The 17,027-nt window shown below is 35.3% G+C and overlaps 1 protein-coding gene across 1 annotated transcript in view; it reads left to right on the top strand.

Moving 5' to 3' along the window:
- LOC120352237 (retinal homeobox protein Rx-A-like) overlaps positions 1-17,027 on the top strand; it is a 60,675-nt gene that overhangs the window by 24,691 nt on the left and 18,957 nt on the right. The window contains exon 3 of the mRNA XM_039431993.1: positions 295-425. Coding sequence (XP_039287927.1) covers positions 295-425 — 131 coding nt within the window. The remainder of the gene's footprint in view (positions 1-294; positions 426-17,027) is intronic.

The raw sequence follows: 17,027 nt of genomic DNA, 5'->3' as shown, positions 1-17,027 counted from the left end.
ATATGATAATGATTATTATACTGATGACGTTGATGTTGGCATTTCAATTTTTCAATTGAAAGGTGTAGTGGAAGTAGTGGGAAAGGTCATCAAAATATTATTGATGTTGATGATGCCTCCATCTGATTATAATGATGATGATGCCTCCATCTGATTATAATGATGATGATCAAGTTGATGATGTTGATGTTGATGATAAAGTTGATGACGTTGATGTTGGTGATAAAGTAGATGACGTTGAAGTTGATGATAATGATGACGTTGATGTTGATATTCCAATTTTTCAATTGAAAGATATAGTGTGGGTGGTGGGAAAGGATACATGTTGATGATGCTTCCATTTGATGATTATGACGATGATGATTATAATGATGATGATGATGATGATAATACTGCTTCTGATGATGTTGATAATGACGATGACAGTAATAGAATTGAAAAGAAATCGATTAGATGAGCAGACAGGCAGACAGCGATTGAAACCGACATGAAATCAAAGCAACACATCAAGCAAACTGACAGCTTTCAAATCAAACAATCCAGTTTGTTGGCATATGTATACATATAAATACATCATGCATGAAATCGTCGGCGCGTGTTTTTCTGAACGACTGAGTCGAGAGCCGTCCTAATCGAGAGGTGTTGACAGCTCGTCGACGATAAAAAATACGTTCCGCTATTTTCAGAAAAGCTCGGCTGGTGAAATGATCGATCTAATTAATAGATTGGATCAGCTAACGTTTGCTTGAATTCTATAGTCAGATTCACCTTATTTCTTTATTCTTTTTCCGATTATGATGATGATGATGATGAATATAATTATATGATAATGATTATTATACTGATGACGTTGATGTTGGCATTTCAATTATTCAATTGAAAGGTGTAGTGGTGGATTCAATGATCCAAAATTTAGTGTTTTTTAGTAATTTGGTTGAGGATCAACAGGCACAGCCCAAAACTCTTTTGTTAGAATATCATTTTTTCTGATGAGAATGATGCCCACATAAGCTGAAGGCTTGTGCGTGGGTATTGAGACAGTTGATGATGAGAAATAAGTGGACCAACAGCTTTAGATGGGTTCCGAACCACCAATTCTGTAGTGAGATTCACTTCACACTGTCATTGTTATCTCTCTTATAATATAACATTTTCTCTCATGAGGATGATGCCCATATTAGCTTAGGGCTTGTGCGTGGGTTATGAGACGGATGATGATTATGAGAGATAAGTGGACCTTCGCGTTTAACATAGATTGTGCATATGGACCTAGAATGCTAAAATAAGTTTTAAATGCCAAGTTTGATTTGAAAATTTGTGATATTGGGTTATTGATCATGTGCATACCTGTAAAGCTGCCATATCTCAGTTAATATTAGTCCAATCTTGAAAATTTGGTACCAATCGATAGGCAATTAAATTTATCAAAAAAAGTTATAATAATAAAGTTTTTGTAAAACCAACGGTTTCTGAACTATTTAAGAAACAACATTTTAAATGGTCGCCACTTTGTTTTTTGAATTAAAAAAAATATCATAATTTTTTTACTAGCTTTGTTTAGTTGCTGTGAATGATTGAGAGAAGTTTCAATTTCGTTTGTTCAACCATTATTTAGAAAAAAAATATCAAGTGAAAATAGCAAAATGGCCGCTGTGTGAGTAACTGAAGACTTCCGGACAATTTAAATATGATATTTAGATATGTTTTCTACCCAGGAACAATGCCTAGAGTATTGTAAACACTCTGTATGTTAAAAATCAATTGAATAATACTCAAGTCTTCAAGTGCAATCAGCCTTAAGCGACAAAATATTGCGATTTTAGTGATTTTCAGCTAAAATTTCAGTTAATTTCAGCTAAAATTTAGTGATTTTCAGTGAGTTTAAGCTCAGTTGATTTAGAGAGACCACTGAACTGAGTCGTAACTACGCAGTAGATGCAGGTCGAGTCATGCAATCGCGTGTTGAAACGACCTCGAAATGCACGCAAAACTGGAAATAAAATTCCGTCCGTCTATAAGTGGTCGGTAAATCTATTTTTAGCCTGCTTTAGTGAGGTTGTCAGCATTGTTTGAATGGAAAGCGTTGATGCTACTTATGAGCAATACTGACAGATTGAAGTGGAACTTGCAATAACTTTAGCCGAGCTTTGTGTTGGGTCAAATGGGTCATTTTTCTATTATTTTGAAACTACTCAAGATATTTTAATCAACCTCCATGACACCATTAATATAGGTAAGACATGATAAACAGATGTAGCATATATTTAGGCCTACTTGACATGACACCTTTTTGGAACCCATTTCAGTGAGGTTACCATTAAACAGTCATCTGTTTGCATACCTTATGGGCCCGATCGTACAAAAGCCGGTTAAATTTTAACCGTGATTAATTTCACGAGAACCAATCAGAGAAGGCCATCTGATAAGATGTCTTCTGAGTATTTCTCGTGGAATTAATCACGATTAAAATTCAACCGGCTTTCGTGCAACCGGCACATAGTCTTTAGTGATAATATTACGTGGATAGATGGTGTGCCAGGGTGTGGAAAGACGTTTGAAATACTGAACCAGCATAAACCAGGAATAGATTTAGTTCTCAGTCAAACAAGAGCAGGAATCAAAGACATCAGAGAGGCTGTCATTCATAAGTACGGTAAGGATTACTGTAGAAAGATAATAAGATCAGATTACAGAACCGTTTCATCTTTCATTATAAATGGAGTGGGCAAGAAATATCATCGTGTCTTTATAGATGAGGCTGTACTGATGCATGCTGGCTACATTGGTTTCATTGCGAAATTATCAGGATGCTCCGAAGTTTTCCTACTTGGTGATTCTAAACAGATTCCTTACATCGAAAGGAGTTGACTGAAAGTTAGATGGTCTCATCCTTCAGTTTTTTGTGAGTCCACACGGAAAGTGACTTTAACTAGAAGATGTCCGATCGATGTATGCTGCGCACTATCCAAATTCTATGGTAAAATTGAAACAACTAGTGGAACTCTTCGCTCAATTAGGAAGACCATCTTTAACGGCGGTCTTCCACAGCTTGATCCAGAAACACTTGTATTAACATACACGCAGAATGAGAAAAAAACTATTCAAGAGTTACTAGGTGACCGGATTGATAAAACAATAAAAATTCACACGATACACGAAGCACAAGGTCTTACTTATAGAAATGTTATTCTAGTGAGGACAAATTCAAAGGATCTAGAGATCTATAACAGTGAAAGTCATGTGATTGTAGCACTCAGTAGGCACACTCATAGTTTCAACTATCTAACAACAGCGGAGAATGATCTCATATCATTGCTTATAAAAAACACATTAAGCTTTGATGATAAATATATAATGAGATGGCAGAGGAAAATAGAGGAGAACAAGCATGGAGGGGTGCGTATGAATAAACATGATGATGAGTGATAACAACGTGCTGGATGTGGCAAATGAACTTGATTCCGTGGATGAGATAGAGGACAGTGTGATTGAGGATAAACAACAACTCCAAGTTGCTCTTCAACACTCTAATATAACTGTATTTTCTCTCAATATCAGAAGTATTAGGAAGAACTTCGATGACCTGATGATTCAACTACAGGATATGTCCCATGATTTCGATATAATAATACTAACAGAATGCTGGATCAAAAGAGATTATACACAGAAGCAACTGAAGGACTACAATATTTTTCACTCTTTGAATAATCGTACTCAAAATGATGGAGTAATTGTATATGCAAAGGAAAATCTCAATGTACAATCGGTAGAACTAAATATCAGACAGGCCAACGTTCTTCATCTACGACTTCAAACATCAAAGGAGAGATATATTAGCAGTGTACAGATCACCTTCCTACGCCAGCATAACAGAGTTTTTAGAGGACTTTGAAACAGTGCTTGGTAGACTGAGAGGTCAACTTATTATTTGCGCAGGAGACTTCAACATTAATACGCTACAGCCACATCAGCATTATCAACTTGATGATTATTACGACTTATTGAGTGAACACGGTTTGAAGAACTGCATTAAAAAGGCTACCAGAGTAACAGCGGGAACGTCTTCTTGTTTGGATCATATGTTGACCAACTGTAAAAGTAAAATCCATCCAATCGTGTATCACTCGAGTATCACAGACCACTTCATTACAATTCTTGGACTGGAAGAACATCAGTTAGACAGAACAAATGGGGATGAACAGAGCTCAACTAACTGTCAACTCTCAACTAACTGTAAATCTGTCAACTTGAACGGCTTGAGAAGAGGACTGCGAGTGGAACAATGGACGGAGGTTTTTGAGTCAAATAACACAGACTCAGCTTACGAAAAGTTCCTAGAAATTCTACAAAAACATATGGAGAGCAATACACATCATTACAGACAAAAGAAGAGGATCAAGAGCATAAAACCATGGATAACACGAGGACTTATCTCAGCTATAAGAACAAGGGATTCTCTAAATAGAAGAAGGAAGCTGGACCCAGAGAACGGAGAACTCGCTAACTACTACCGAAGATACAGAAATACACTGACGTCACTCATCCAAACTACAAAAGAAAATTATTTCAAGATGCAACTAAATGAAGCAAACAATGATGTAAGGAAGACATGGAAAATAATCAAGGATGCTACAGATTCAGATCAGAAAAAGGATATACAACTGAATGCTTTGAAAATTAATGGTGACATAGTCACACTGAAAGATAATCCTAGAGAACTATTGAGTCATGTAAATAATTTCTTTGTTAATATTGGAGAGAGTATGGCTAACAAAATATCTGAGACTCTGAATAAAAATATTAACGAAATTATAGCAGATAATGTACCAGAATTGCATGTACAGAATAATATGTTTCTTTTCCCCATAGATGAAAAGGAAATAATAAACACAATTGATTCTTTACACACCAATAGTGCACCAGGCCTAGATGGATTAGATAACAGGACCTTGAAAGGAATAAAAGATTTAATTTCTAAGCCTTTAACTCATATTTTTAATCTGAGCTTGTTATATGGTACTTTTCCAAGAGCAATGAAGCAAATCTGTGTCAGACCTATACATAAAGCAGGCGATAAACTAATTATTAGTAATTATAGACCTATTTCACTGATTAGCAATGTATCAAAAATTTTAGAAAAACTAGTTAAATCAAGATTAATAAGCTTTTTAGAAATTAATAATATTCTTTCTCCTAACCAATTTGGCTTCTGCAAAGGTATAAGTACAGAATTAGCTGTACTAGAATTATCAAAATTTGTAACTAGCAATTTAGAGGAAAAGAATAAATGTCTAGCAGTATTTTTAGATTTAGCAAAGGCCTTCGACTCTGTTTCCCATGACTTATTAATAAAAAAGCTTGAGGCAATAGGTATAAGAGGAGTGCCACTTGAATGGTTCAGATCCTACCTCAGCAATCGACAGCAAAAAACAAAGGTTGAGAACCATATGAGTGCAGAGGGTTCCATGAAGTTTGGAATACCTCAAGGAACAGTTTTAGGACCAATTTTGTATTTGATCTTTGCAAATGAGTTGTGCTCCATTCAAATTCAAGGTAGAGTTATAGCCTTTGCTGACGATACAGCACTCCTTTTTCAAGGAAAAAACTGGGAAGAAGTGTTCCAAACAGCAGAGATAGAACTCACAAAAATCACTAGTTGGTTAAGAAATAACTTATTGTCATTGAATTCAGAAAAAACAAAATTTTTAGCTTTTTCTTTAACAATAGCACAAAACCACACATGACAACAATGAAGCTCCATAATTGTGATAGAAATTGTAACAATAATTGTAATTGCCCACTAATAGAACGCTCTGACAATATAAAGTATTTAGGAATAATAGTAGATGATTCATTGAAATGGAACAAACACATAACATATACAACTGCCAAAATAAGGAAGCTTATATACAAATTCTATCAATTAAGGCGTATCATAGACAAAGAAATGTTAAAAACTGTATACTTAACATTAGTTGAATCTCTTTTAAGGTACGGTCTGTTAGTTTGGGGTGCAGCTAACTTCAGTTTTATAGATCCATTATTTAAAACTCAAAAACGCATTTTGAAAATAATGGGAAACAGGGAAATCCAGTTTTCAACTGTAGAATTATTTATAGAAAATAGAGTACTCAGCGTTAGGCAATACTAATATTGCCTATTAATATTAATAACACTAATATTGTTGTTATTAGGGTATATGAAAAAACATCAAAATAGGAACCATATCATAAATCATAGCCATAATACTAGAATAAGAGAACGTTACAATCAAGAAGTACCAAGAATGAATACAGCGTTTGGGCAAAGATCACTAGGATATTTAGGGCCTAAAATATCTAATAGAATACCATTAGAAATCAAAGGAGAGGAAAATTTCAATAGGTTCAAAAGGAAAATTAGACATGGTTATTCAGTATTGGGATACAAAGTAGTGAGGAACTAATAGTAAGTAGGATTTAGATTTAAGCAGTATTCTTTTTAAATAAGGTAATTTATATGTAGAAAATAGTACCTCGGTTTAGTATCTTTGTACTAGGTGATGCTTAGGGTAATAGATATAGTTTTAGATTTTTGGAATTTTTGTATTATCTGTTGTAGCATAAATTAGTATTAATTTGATGATAACCTCGACACATATATTATATAGTGAGGTATCATTTTTGTAAACACTGAATATTGTTATATTATTGAAAATATATGAAAAAAATATGTAATGTATGAATTTATGAGTGAAGTCCACGCTATAATGACAGTGGAGAAAGATAGGAAAACAAGGTTGCCGATCCTCTCTCTTGTATAGAAGGTAGCTGATACAGGTTTATTGATATATTAATTGTTCATTCTCGTTTAAAATAATCAGTTATATTTTATAAAGCAAAACAATTTTTTTTTCAATGATTTCATAATGAATTTTCATCATCAAGATCAAATATTTTGTTAATTGACTATATTTTTACATTGTTGAAAAACGATCTAGCAACAGAGCAAAGCGAGAAAGAGATAGCGCTATCCACACCAGTGAACAACGTTCCACAACTCTTTTACTTGCTTTATTAACTTAAAACGGCCATCAAACGGACTCAAAATTGAACAGATTATTCACACTACAGATGGAAATTACTGAAATATTGCAATTATTCAAATGCTAATGAATTGATAGTTATTAAATGCTGTAATAATTTTCCCGGGCTGACAAATATTACTTTCCTTGCCCTATTACCATAGGTAAGGAAAGTATTGCTTTCCAAAAAAAATTAAGGTACCCCAATTTCTAAATTTCTATACGTTTCAAGGTACCCTGAGTCCAAAAAAGTGGATTTTGGGTATTGGTCTGTATGTGTGTGTGTGTGTGTGTGTGTGTGTGTGTGTGTGTGTTGTGTGTGTGTGTGTGTGTGTGTGTGTGTGTGTGTGTTGTGGTGTGTGTGTGTGTGTTGTGGTGTGTGTGTGTGTGTGTGTGTGTGTTGTGGTGTGTGTGTGTGTGTGTGTGTGTGGTGTGTGTGTGTGTGTGTGTGTGTGTTGGAACAAGGTATAATACGGGGAGACAATCAAGTATACACAGCACATTAAGGGGAGGTGTGTACACTAAGGGGAGACCCCGTAGTGTCACTGCTCAATTTTAGTAAAAATCACTTCTACATGCTTAAAACCATGTAAAAACGTAATAAAAAAAAATCTCCCCATTTTGTTAGTACTCCACCTAATTGGGATACACTCCAGTTTCCTAAATTGCCACCACGTTGTGCTACGATCGCTAATACACACTTACACAAAACTCATTTACGGATTGAGCATACAATGCGGGGTACTTGCATATCCCTGCATATCTCTATTGTCTCCTTCACTGTTCGAAGTAACTGGTTTGCTATGGGGCTTGCCGTGAATTTTCGAATCAGCAACTTATATCCTTTTTCGTTCAGACTCATTGAGTCACAGCTTAGCGAATTCATAGTTTATTTTTCTGTTCATTCACTTGAGACATGAGAAGGGAGCGAGGAAACATGCTGCCAGAATGTATTGTGGTACTGATTTTTTAGTTATTTGGTACAAATAGTCTGAAAATGATTCTTCACAAAAAATACCCTCTGCTAACCTTACAGTGTTAAAAATACCTGTTTTTTCTCCATATAACTCAAAAACCTTTCATAGTGAAAAAATCCAGAACTGTTTCCAAGAGAATAAAATCCTCTACAATTCAACGCCAAATTAGGTTCATCACAATCAATGGTGACTTGGTAACACAATTTCCCGAGAATTTTCCGCATTGAATTTGGGTTATTGCTAGAATGATGCGAATGGGAGGCTTGTTAAGATTCAAGAATAGCACGTCAGTAAGTTTATATTCTTGAACAGGCTTCACTGAGAATTCACTTACTGTTTTAGAGAAGCGGATGCCTCAAACTTTGCTAACCTAACATTGTATCTCAAGATCAGGATAGCCTATGATAAAATGAAATTTGTCTCTTAGTTTCTCTCCATATTGACATTTTCTTCTGTGTCTGTCAATCCTTGCAAAAACTCTCTTGTAAACCTTGGATTGAATATTTTACTTGTGTACGGCATGCTCACTTTTTGTGAAAAGACGTTGTTCCGGAGAAAAGATTTAGTAATCATACCCTGCTTGAAAAAAAAAAATAGTAGTCACAACACCTTTTCCAATTTTATTTGAGAAAGTAAAAAGTTAATTTGAGAAAGTATCAATTGTATTTGAGAATAGTCACTTGTAATTGAGAGAATGTCAGATGTAGCCTAAATGAGAATAGTCAATTGTATTTAGGAAGTCATCACACATGTAATTGAGAGTAGTGAATTGTATTTGAGAAATCGTCAAATGTAAATGAGAAGATATCATATCATGAGCAGACATTTGAAAATGAGAAAATTTTCCAATTGACATGTCGTGACTCTTCTGTAGCCTACAGTACAGGTTTGATTTGAGCAGGAAAGGATACTGTACTTACGTACACAGTATTCCATAGGCTTTGTATGTGTGAAATTATTATTTTCAATTGTGAAAATTATTTCCCCTGTACTGTTCACGAATGATTAATGAGAATCATTTCTATGTATGTATTGGCAACACGACTTTTGTCTCCAAACATTTGAACTTGATGAAGATCAAATTCTCTATGTTCACGGCGCAATTGAACTTTATCATCAATCAATTGAATCTCTTGATCAAGCAATTCGGTAACTCTCCAATGGATTTTGGGGCTCAAAAATATTTTTTTATTTAAAAACTAAACGTTTCATTGAATATAAAATATATTATCATATTATTTTTTATGAGTACAGTTATGGAAAATAGAAGTATTGGTTTTTTTAAATCATTCCCCAATTACAACTGACAACTTTTCGATTTCAAATCGTATGTTCTCAAATTAGAAGTTGATAGTGAGCTGTTGAACGGAGCGGTCGCAGAATTGTTTTGCTCTCTTATCTCAAGTTTCCGGACGGGTCGTGCTTAATCGGTTCATTTAGTGCATGTTTAACCTTAAACGTTCTTTCGTAATAAATTGAATTATCAATTTGTTATTTATTTGTGAAATTGTTTTCAAGTGAATCGAAATATTCAAAGTTTAAATTAATAAAAACAGTATCCACCAGACGGTAGTGCTAAAAAGAGACCTAGAGCTAAAAGTTCTTTCGTAATAAATGAATTATCAATTTGTTTTTTATTTGTGAAATTGTTCTCAAGTGAATCGAAATATTCGAAGCTGAATGAATAAGAACAGTATCTAACAATACTTTTCACCGGACGATAGTGCTAAGAAGAGTCCTCGTGCTAAAAGTTCGCCTGAGCTCGAAGAGATGGAACAGAAAAAGCGTGCTCCAGACCCAAGTGTTAAAGCTTCCGGTAATGTGAACTCAGACTTTATTGAATCACTATTTGACCGTTTTGAAAAGCGGTTTAGTAAGGCTATGGATGAAAAACTCGCGCTGCTAGCTACAAAGGTGGATTTAAATGGTCTAATTGAAAAAGTGAATAAACTCTCTGTCGAGAATTAACAGTTAAGAAATCAAATTGTTGCTCAAAAAATTCAGAATAATCTCATAATCAGGAAGATGGAAAATTTTGAAAATAGATCGAGAAGGAACAATATAATTTTTCGCGGGCTGAAATATGAATGTGCAACAGTGGATTACGTGAGAACTGTCAAAGACTTTGTGTGAGTCATTGGGGGCACGAGCAGGTACCTGGGTTAATCGAGCACATGCATTGGGCAAGAAAATAATAACGGGCCAATCATTGCGCATTTTCCGGACGATCAGGACATCCATTTCATCACGAGAAACAGTAGGAAGCTGAAGGGTACACAGTTTGTGATTCATAAAGACTTTGCTTTCGACACAAGAAAACGACGATCAAAGCTTTTCCGGGTGCTTGGCGAGTTGAAGAAACAAGTTCCGGGAGTGAGAGGAGAGTATCGGTTGAAGTGGATCGTTTAATCGTGAATAGTCGGGTTTTCACGCTGGATGAGGAGAATGGACTGGTCTCGGAGGGAGAGGATGGGCTGCAGAAGATCGGGAGCATGTTCGATGAGAGTGTGATGCGGGCCGTGAGCGGAGCATGTGTGATGAGGAGGAGCGAGGCGGCGAGGACGAAGACCGCAACCGCTGAGATAACGCCGTCAGTCCGTGTGAGAAGGGACAGTTGAGTATAGTAGCGTACAATGTGGCTGGATTAAGTGGTAAGATTGTTCAAGTATATAATTTTATTTGTAATTATGATGTTTTTGTACTATTGGAGACGTTTGTTGAAAGAGGAAAGCAATTGTATTTTGAAAACTGTTTTCCAGATTACAATTTATACTGGGAATTCGCAGTTGGAGAATCAAACTGAGGTAGAGCAAAGGGAGGAAAGTTAATAGAAATTAGTAAAAGAATAGAGAGTTTTTGTAAGGTAATCGATGCGCTTGAGAGGAAAGTTATTCACATGAATGCAGGACAACGGGATGAATATTATATAGTTCCAATTTACCTGAGTGGTGGAGGAGACATGGAATGGGAGAGAGAATTCAATACATTATGGGAGTTTATGATAGTGCAAGAGCATAATAGAAATAATATGATTTTAATTGGAGATTTTAACGGTAGAATAGGAAATGGACAGGACATGTCGGAATTAACAGATGTAATAGAATTGGGAAATGCACTGAGTAATAAGCAAGAGTCAAAGGATGAGGTGATTAATATGAAAGGTAAGAAAATATTGGAGTTCTGTGAGGTTTTTAATTTCATCATTATGAATAGAAGGATAAGTGGGGAGATAGGTGGGGAGACTTTACTTTTATAGGCAGAGGGGCTTCCGTAATAGATCTATGTTGCATGGCTGTCGAATTAGCGCAAATAGTTGGAAAATTTTCTATTGTGCCAGAATTTTTATCTGATCATTTCCCAATTGAAGCTACGCTAATCACGGCTGATACTCTAGAAAGAGAGAGCACAATTTTACCACTCTTACCGAAGTTGAAATGGAAGGAAGCGAGGAAGAATGAATATATATCTAAACTCACCAATGCTTGTAGAGAAATAAATGGTCTTCCCGAGAGTAGTGAGGATACTTATGAAGTATTAAATAATCTTGTATATAGAGCTGCAAATTATGTGCCCCAACCTGATAGAAAGAGAGAAGGATGGAGAGAAAAGTGGTTCGACAAAGAGTGTGCGGTTATGAGAAAGCGAGTGTTCAGCCTATTGAATGTGTTTAGAAAATCAAATTCGGAGCAGGTGAGAGAAAATTATATGAAGGTAGTAAAGGAATACAAACTGCTATGTAAGAGTAAAAGGCAAGCGTATTACAGCGATATAAAAGAACAATTCAGAAGAGTCAAGGATTCCAGTGATTTGTGGGCTCTGATAAAGAAATTCAAGTGTAGAGAGTTCAAGATTTCGGGAACTGTGAGTGCTGAGGATTGGGTTGAACACTTCAGACGAGTGTTTGGATCAGTTTGCGGGGTAGTCACATATTATGCGGCGAGGAATGTTGAAGATCAAACTCTTGACAAAGACATAGATATGAATGAATTGGAAAGTGCCTTCAAGACAATGCGCAACAATAAGGCTCCAGGTGATAACAGAGTTCCTGCTGAGTTTTACAAGAATGCGTCAAAAAATTACAAAGAGATTATTTTGACTTTTTCCAATGCCATCGTCAGAGGTGGACAGATACCAACAGGGTTTCCACGTTCAATATATTTCCATTGCATAAAAAAGGTGATACTAATGAAGTGAATAATTATAGAGCCATATCTTTTATAAATGCTGTCGCTAAAGTATTTTCATTTATTTTACTGAGAAGGTTGCAGTTGTGGGAGGAAAGAGAAAAGATTATTAAAGAGAATCAGTGTGGCTTTCGGAGAGTTTATTCGGCTACTGATAATATTTTTGTTCTATTCAATATAGCAATGAAAACGTTGAATAGACCTACAAAGAAGTTGTACTGTTTCTTTTTGGGCTACGATAGTGTGGACAGAGAGGCTTTATTTTTTAAACTGAGTGAATTGGGAGTGTCGACTAAATTTATTGCGATGTTGAGGAGTCTATATAGAATACGAAGTCTCCTGTATGGCATGGCGTGGAGGGTAACTTAACAGAATACTTTGAAACCAGAAATGGATTAAAACAGGGATGCGTATTCTCCCCGTTGCTATTCACACTATTTTTGAATGATTTGAGTGATGTTATTGGTGGAGGTATATTATGTTGGGCAGAGGCTGATAAATTCGCTGTTATATTCTGATGACGTGGTATTGTTGTCTGAGAATCCTCGACATCTGCAGTCAATGATAAATAAGTTAAAGGGATATTGCATAAGGTGGAATCTCACAGTGAACATGGCTAAATCCAAGATTGTAGTTTTCAGAAGAGGAGGACGATTGGGAGAAAGAGAGAAGTGGTACTATGGAAATGAAGTTATTGAAACAGTGAATGAGTACAGATACCTGCGAGTTGTTTTTTCATCAAGACTTGCCCTAACCGCACATTTTAAATGTAAGATTACAGATTTGCTGCCAGATTTGGGATTAATAGTGTATGGCGAAGACTCATTTTGAATGATGAAGCACCTCTGTCAATGAAATGAGGAATTTTTGATTCGATAAGTAAAGCAGTTGTAACATATGCGGCGCAGGTATGGGGATATGCGGAGAGAGAAGAACTAGAAAAATTTCTGAGGTTGTTTGTCAAGAAAATATTTGGACTACCGTGTAATACGCCAAATTATATAGTAGACTTAGTGACAGGAAAGGAAATTTTGTGGTTGTATACTTTGAGCGTTCATATAAAATATGTATTGAATTCTTTTGAGATACCTGGCGACCGATATCGAACATTGATCGCAAGGCATTGTTTAAGATAAAAGTGTGGTTGGTATTCTGAATGGAGACGGATATTAAGTGAGTTTGATATTGAATTGCCGATAACAGCGGACAACTGGCAAGCAGCAAATTTCTGGGGGGGGTGGGAAGCAACGTGGGAGAGGGTAATGGAGAAGATAAAAGCTAAAGTTAAAAGTAAGTGGCTAGAGAGAAGAGAGCGGTCACAGTTTCACAGAATCTACGCAGATGTAAAAATTGACGATGGAACGAGAAATTACATGAATGATGAGTCCAAACGGAATGTTACCTCGATGATTTTCAAGGGCCTCCTCTGGGCTATTATCGCTCAATCACGCACCGCAAAGAGATGAGGGGATAGGTATCTGTTCTATGTGCAATAGCCGAGAAACGGAAGATGCTTATCATTTCATCGGTAAATGTTCAATTTTGGGTGAAATAAGAAAGAAATATCTGAGAGGGGCGATGCTAGAGAGAGAGACAGTAATTGAGTATCTGAATGGAAAATTTTGGACGAGTCTAGTAGGATATTGAGGGAGGCAGTGGAATACAGGCGAGAATTGATAAAGGAATTCAATTTTTAGGAGTTTATAATCGATAAGAGTCATTTCCTCTTTATTGTTATTGATATCTTGTTATGCATATTGTGAAATGTACATTTTAATGTTGAAGTGGAAAAGTCTTTTTAGGATTATTATTAGAGTTATTAGCTATAAAAGTAGTATTTTATCATAAACATGAGAAGCCGCAAGACTTTATGTATTATTAAGTAGTGCTTTGATCTATGCAGATGACTTAATTGATTGATTATTCTAAGATTTTTAAGAGGTGTTGTTTTACTTATTTATTCTTTCTCTCTTTTGTTTCTGTATATTATTTCTCTTTTTTTAGATTACTGATGAATTAATGAAAGTTGACTGTATTTTAATTCAATTTTATTTTTGTAGAGTACAAAGTAAGAGGTGACTCTATTTAAATTTCAAAGTTTTGGTTTTTGTTCGTGAAGTTAATAATTATGTTGTTTGTATGTTTTATAAGTCCAGCCACATTGACGCATACAAGGTCCCTTAAGAGGGTGAATTTAAGAGTGTGAATGCTTTTTAAAAGTTGAGTTACAATGTTTAGTTATGATAATTACGAGAATTAGTTAGGTATGAGAAAGGAGAATTGGATAGGAATGATAGGGAGAAATATTTATTGAGTGAATATGGAATCACAAGAACCATACAATTATTCAATATGGTATAATGTATAATAAAGAATCTATCACGTCGGCTGACGCCTCGGCTAAGCCTAAGAACTTTTATTTATGATGAAAAGAATGCTTGTTCAATTTATTTGTAAAATTTAGTTGAGTTTGAATTGAATTGGAGGTATTATTTTCATTTTCTGTAATGTTGAAAGAAGTGCAAATAAAGTTCTGTTCTATTCTATTCATTATTGTTCTCAAGTTAAAATATACTTTTTCAGATAAAATTCACTATTCTCACTACAAGTGATGACTTCTCAAATGCAATTGACTATTCTCATTTACATCTGACGTTTTCTCATCAATACTAATGACTATCTCAATTAATACTTTCTCAAATACAGTTGGAAAAGGTGTACTTCTCAGATAGGGAGGGTTGATGAAGGGTATCTTGGATAAGATAAAGAATGAGGAATCAGAGTTGTGTGAGTAGTGAGTCCTTCCAGTTCATATATTAAATAATCTAATTTGGGTAGCTGAAAGTTTCTCAACAATGCAACATAAAATGGAGTACGGTACTCTATCACTATCAGGAAGCTCATGTATAAGCATTTCCGGAATCTCTATTTTTTTTAAATAAGCACAAATAGCGAAAACGCAATGTACCAGGGGTTCCAAAAAAATGTTTCTATGTAACTCCCTCACCTACAAGCAATAATGTCGAGGACCACATCGGAATTTACAGTTGGGAGGCACTGTGCAACGTGTACTTTCTCGAATCCAGTACTAATTAGCCTATATCCATACTTGGAATGTTCATTTGAATGTTAATGATCAGTATTAGAATTGGTAGGAAACTGTAATGGATATTGTATTATATATTAATACCTGCAGGCAGTTTAGGTTTATTACTTGGCATTTCAAAACCTTGATTCAATCCAGGCCAGAATAGAGTCTGTTTCTCAATTAAGGATTGGTTCCAAGGAGAGATGGATATGATAGACTATCATATAGAAATTCTATGATATTAGATAAGTTTGATAGAATTCTATGAGATTTGGCAGAATATTCCTTTTTCACTGCGCGCGTCGATGTATTAATACACAGGTTTTTTCAAATTTGCATTTCAAGGATAATATGAAAAGAGAAGGAATCCCTCATTACTCCGACATCACTGTATATAATTGACCGAGCGAAGTGAGGTCTAAGATTCATGTCGACGGCTGTGCATTTCTCTATGTTTATATGTTGCGCATTCACCGATAGACGGCAATATATTTCGATGAAATTTAACAGGTATGTCCTTTTTAATTGCGCGTCGACATATATACGAAGTTTTTCAAATGTTGCATTTCAAAGATAATATAAGGAAAGGAGCCTCCCAAAGATACTCACAAAGCTACAGATATCTCTTGCAGTTAACAGAAGGCTTGATGAACATGGATCTTTGAAAGTTGTTTTTTTTTTGCATGCATCCACTCTTTCAATAGGATACATATTCTGAATATTCTGTGAACATAGGTGTAGACTACTTTCTAGGATCATGTTAATGTTAGGGTCAAGCTACTGAGAAGTCATGGTGGGGGGATTGAACAAGGCCGTCGTGTTTTCTTAGGCTATTTTCACACGGCAGAATCCGTCTCCTGAGATCATATTTCAGATCATTTCATATGTCGCAGCTCGAAGGCTTTCACAAGGGGATCTCAAATTTCAGACGCGTTTGCTCAGAGTATAAACTCATTACTTTTCTCAAAGTATTCGGATTTGGATTCAGCGACCCAACCAAATTTTTTAAAGCGTTACAGAGTTACAGCAGTTTTTAATATAGCTTTTACATTATCATAAAGTTATGTTTAGTAAAAATTACCTATAAGATAATAATACTTCTGCCTCACAGGTAAAGGTTTTTAGAAGCTTTTAACACTCTTAAAAGTTCAACATGAACATTTTAAAACATAGGGGCCGGTTTTCCGAGCTCGGGATTTAGCTGAGTCCAAGACTTCAACAGCTGGAGTCAGAAATTTGTTTTTCCAAGACGGGGCGTAGTCGCAGTCATTGTCATAGTCACGTTTGAATTAAATCTCGAAAAAACTAGAAAATTGAACACAAAATAAATAAAGAGAAAATAGTGTAAATTCAGCTATTTTGAATTATTCAGGAATGTCTAATTCCGTCAAGGAAAAACGTTTCCAATTATAGAACTGAGAAATAAAAACTAAGACTCTATTATAAAAGCTGACCTTTTGGAAAGCAATTTTCTGACTATTGCTTTTAGAGTCTGGGACTAGCTAAAATCCTGAGCTCGGAAACCGCCCTAAAAGTTCTAGTTTGAAAAAAAAATTCCAGCTTTGAAAGTTTCAACTTCAAAAGGTTGAATCCAATATGGAATCAGAAATCATCTCCCATTATCACTCCACTCATAGATACGAGAAAAGTAAACTTGTACAGTTAACTTCACTGATTATTTACGTTGTCGGGATTTCAATTTTGTCATGTACAAC

This window comes from Nilaparvata lugens, chromosome 7, assembly GCF_014356525.2.
Source record: "Nilaparvata lugens isolate BPH chromosome 7, ASM1435652v1, whole genome shotgun sequence".
Classification (NCBI taxonomy): Eukaryota; Metazoa; Arthropoda; class Insecta; order Hemiptera; family Delphacidae; genus Nilaparvata; species Nilaparvata lugens.
The sequence above is the reverse complement of the archived record's forward strand: the minus strand, read 5'-3'. Positions and strand labels throughout refer to the sequence as shown.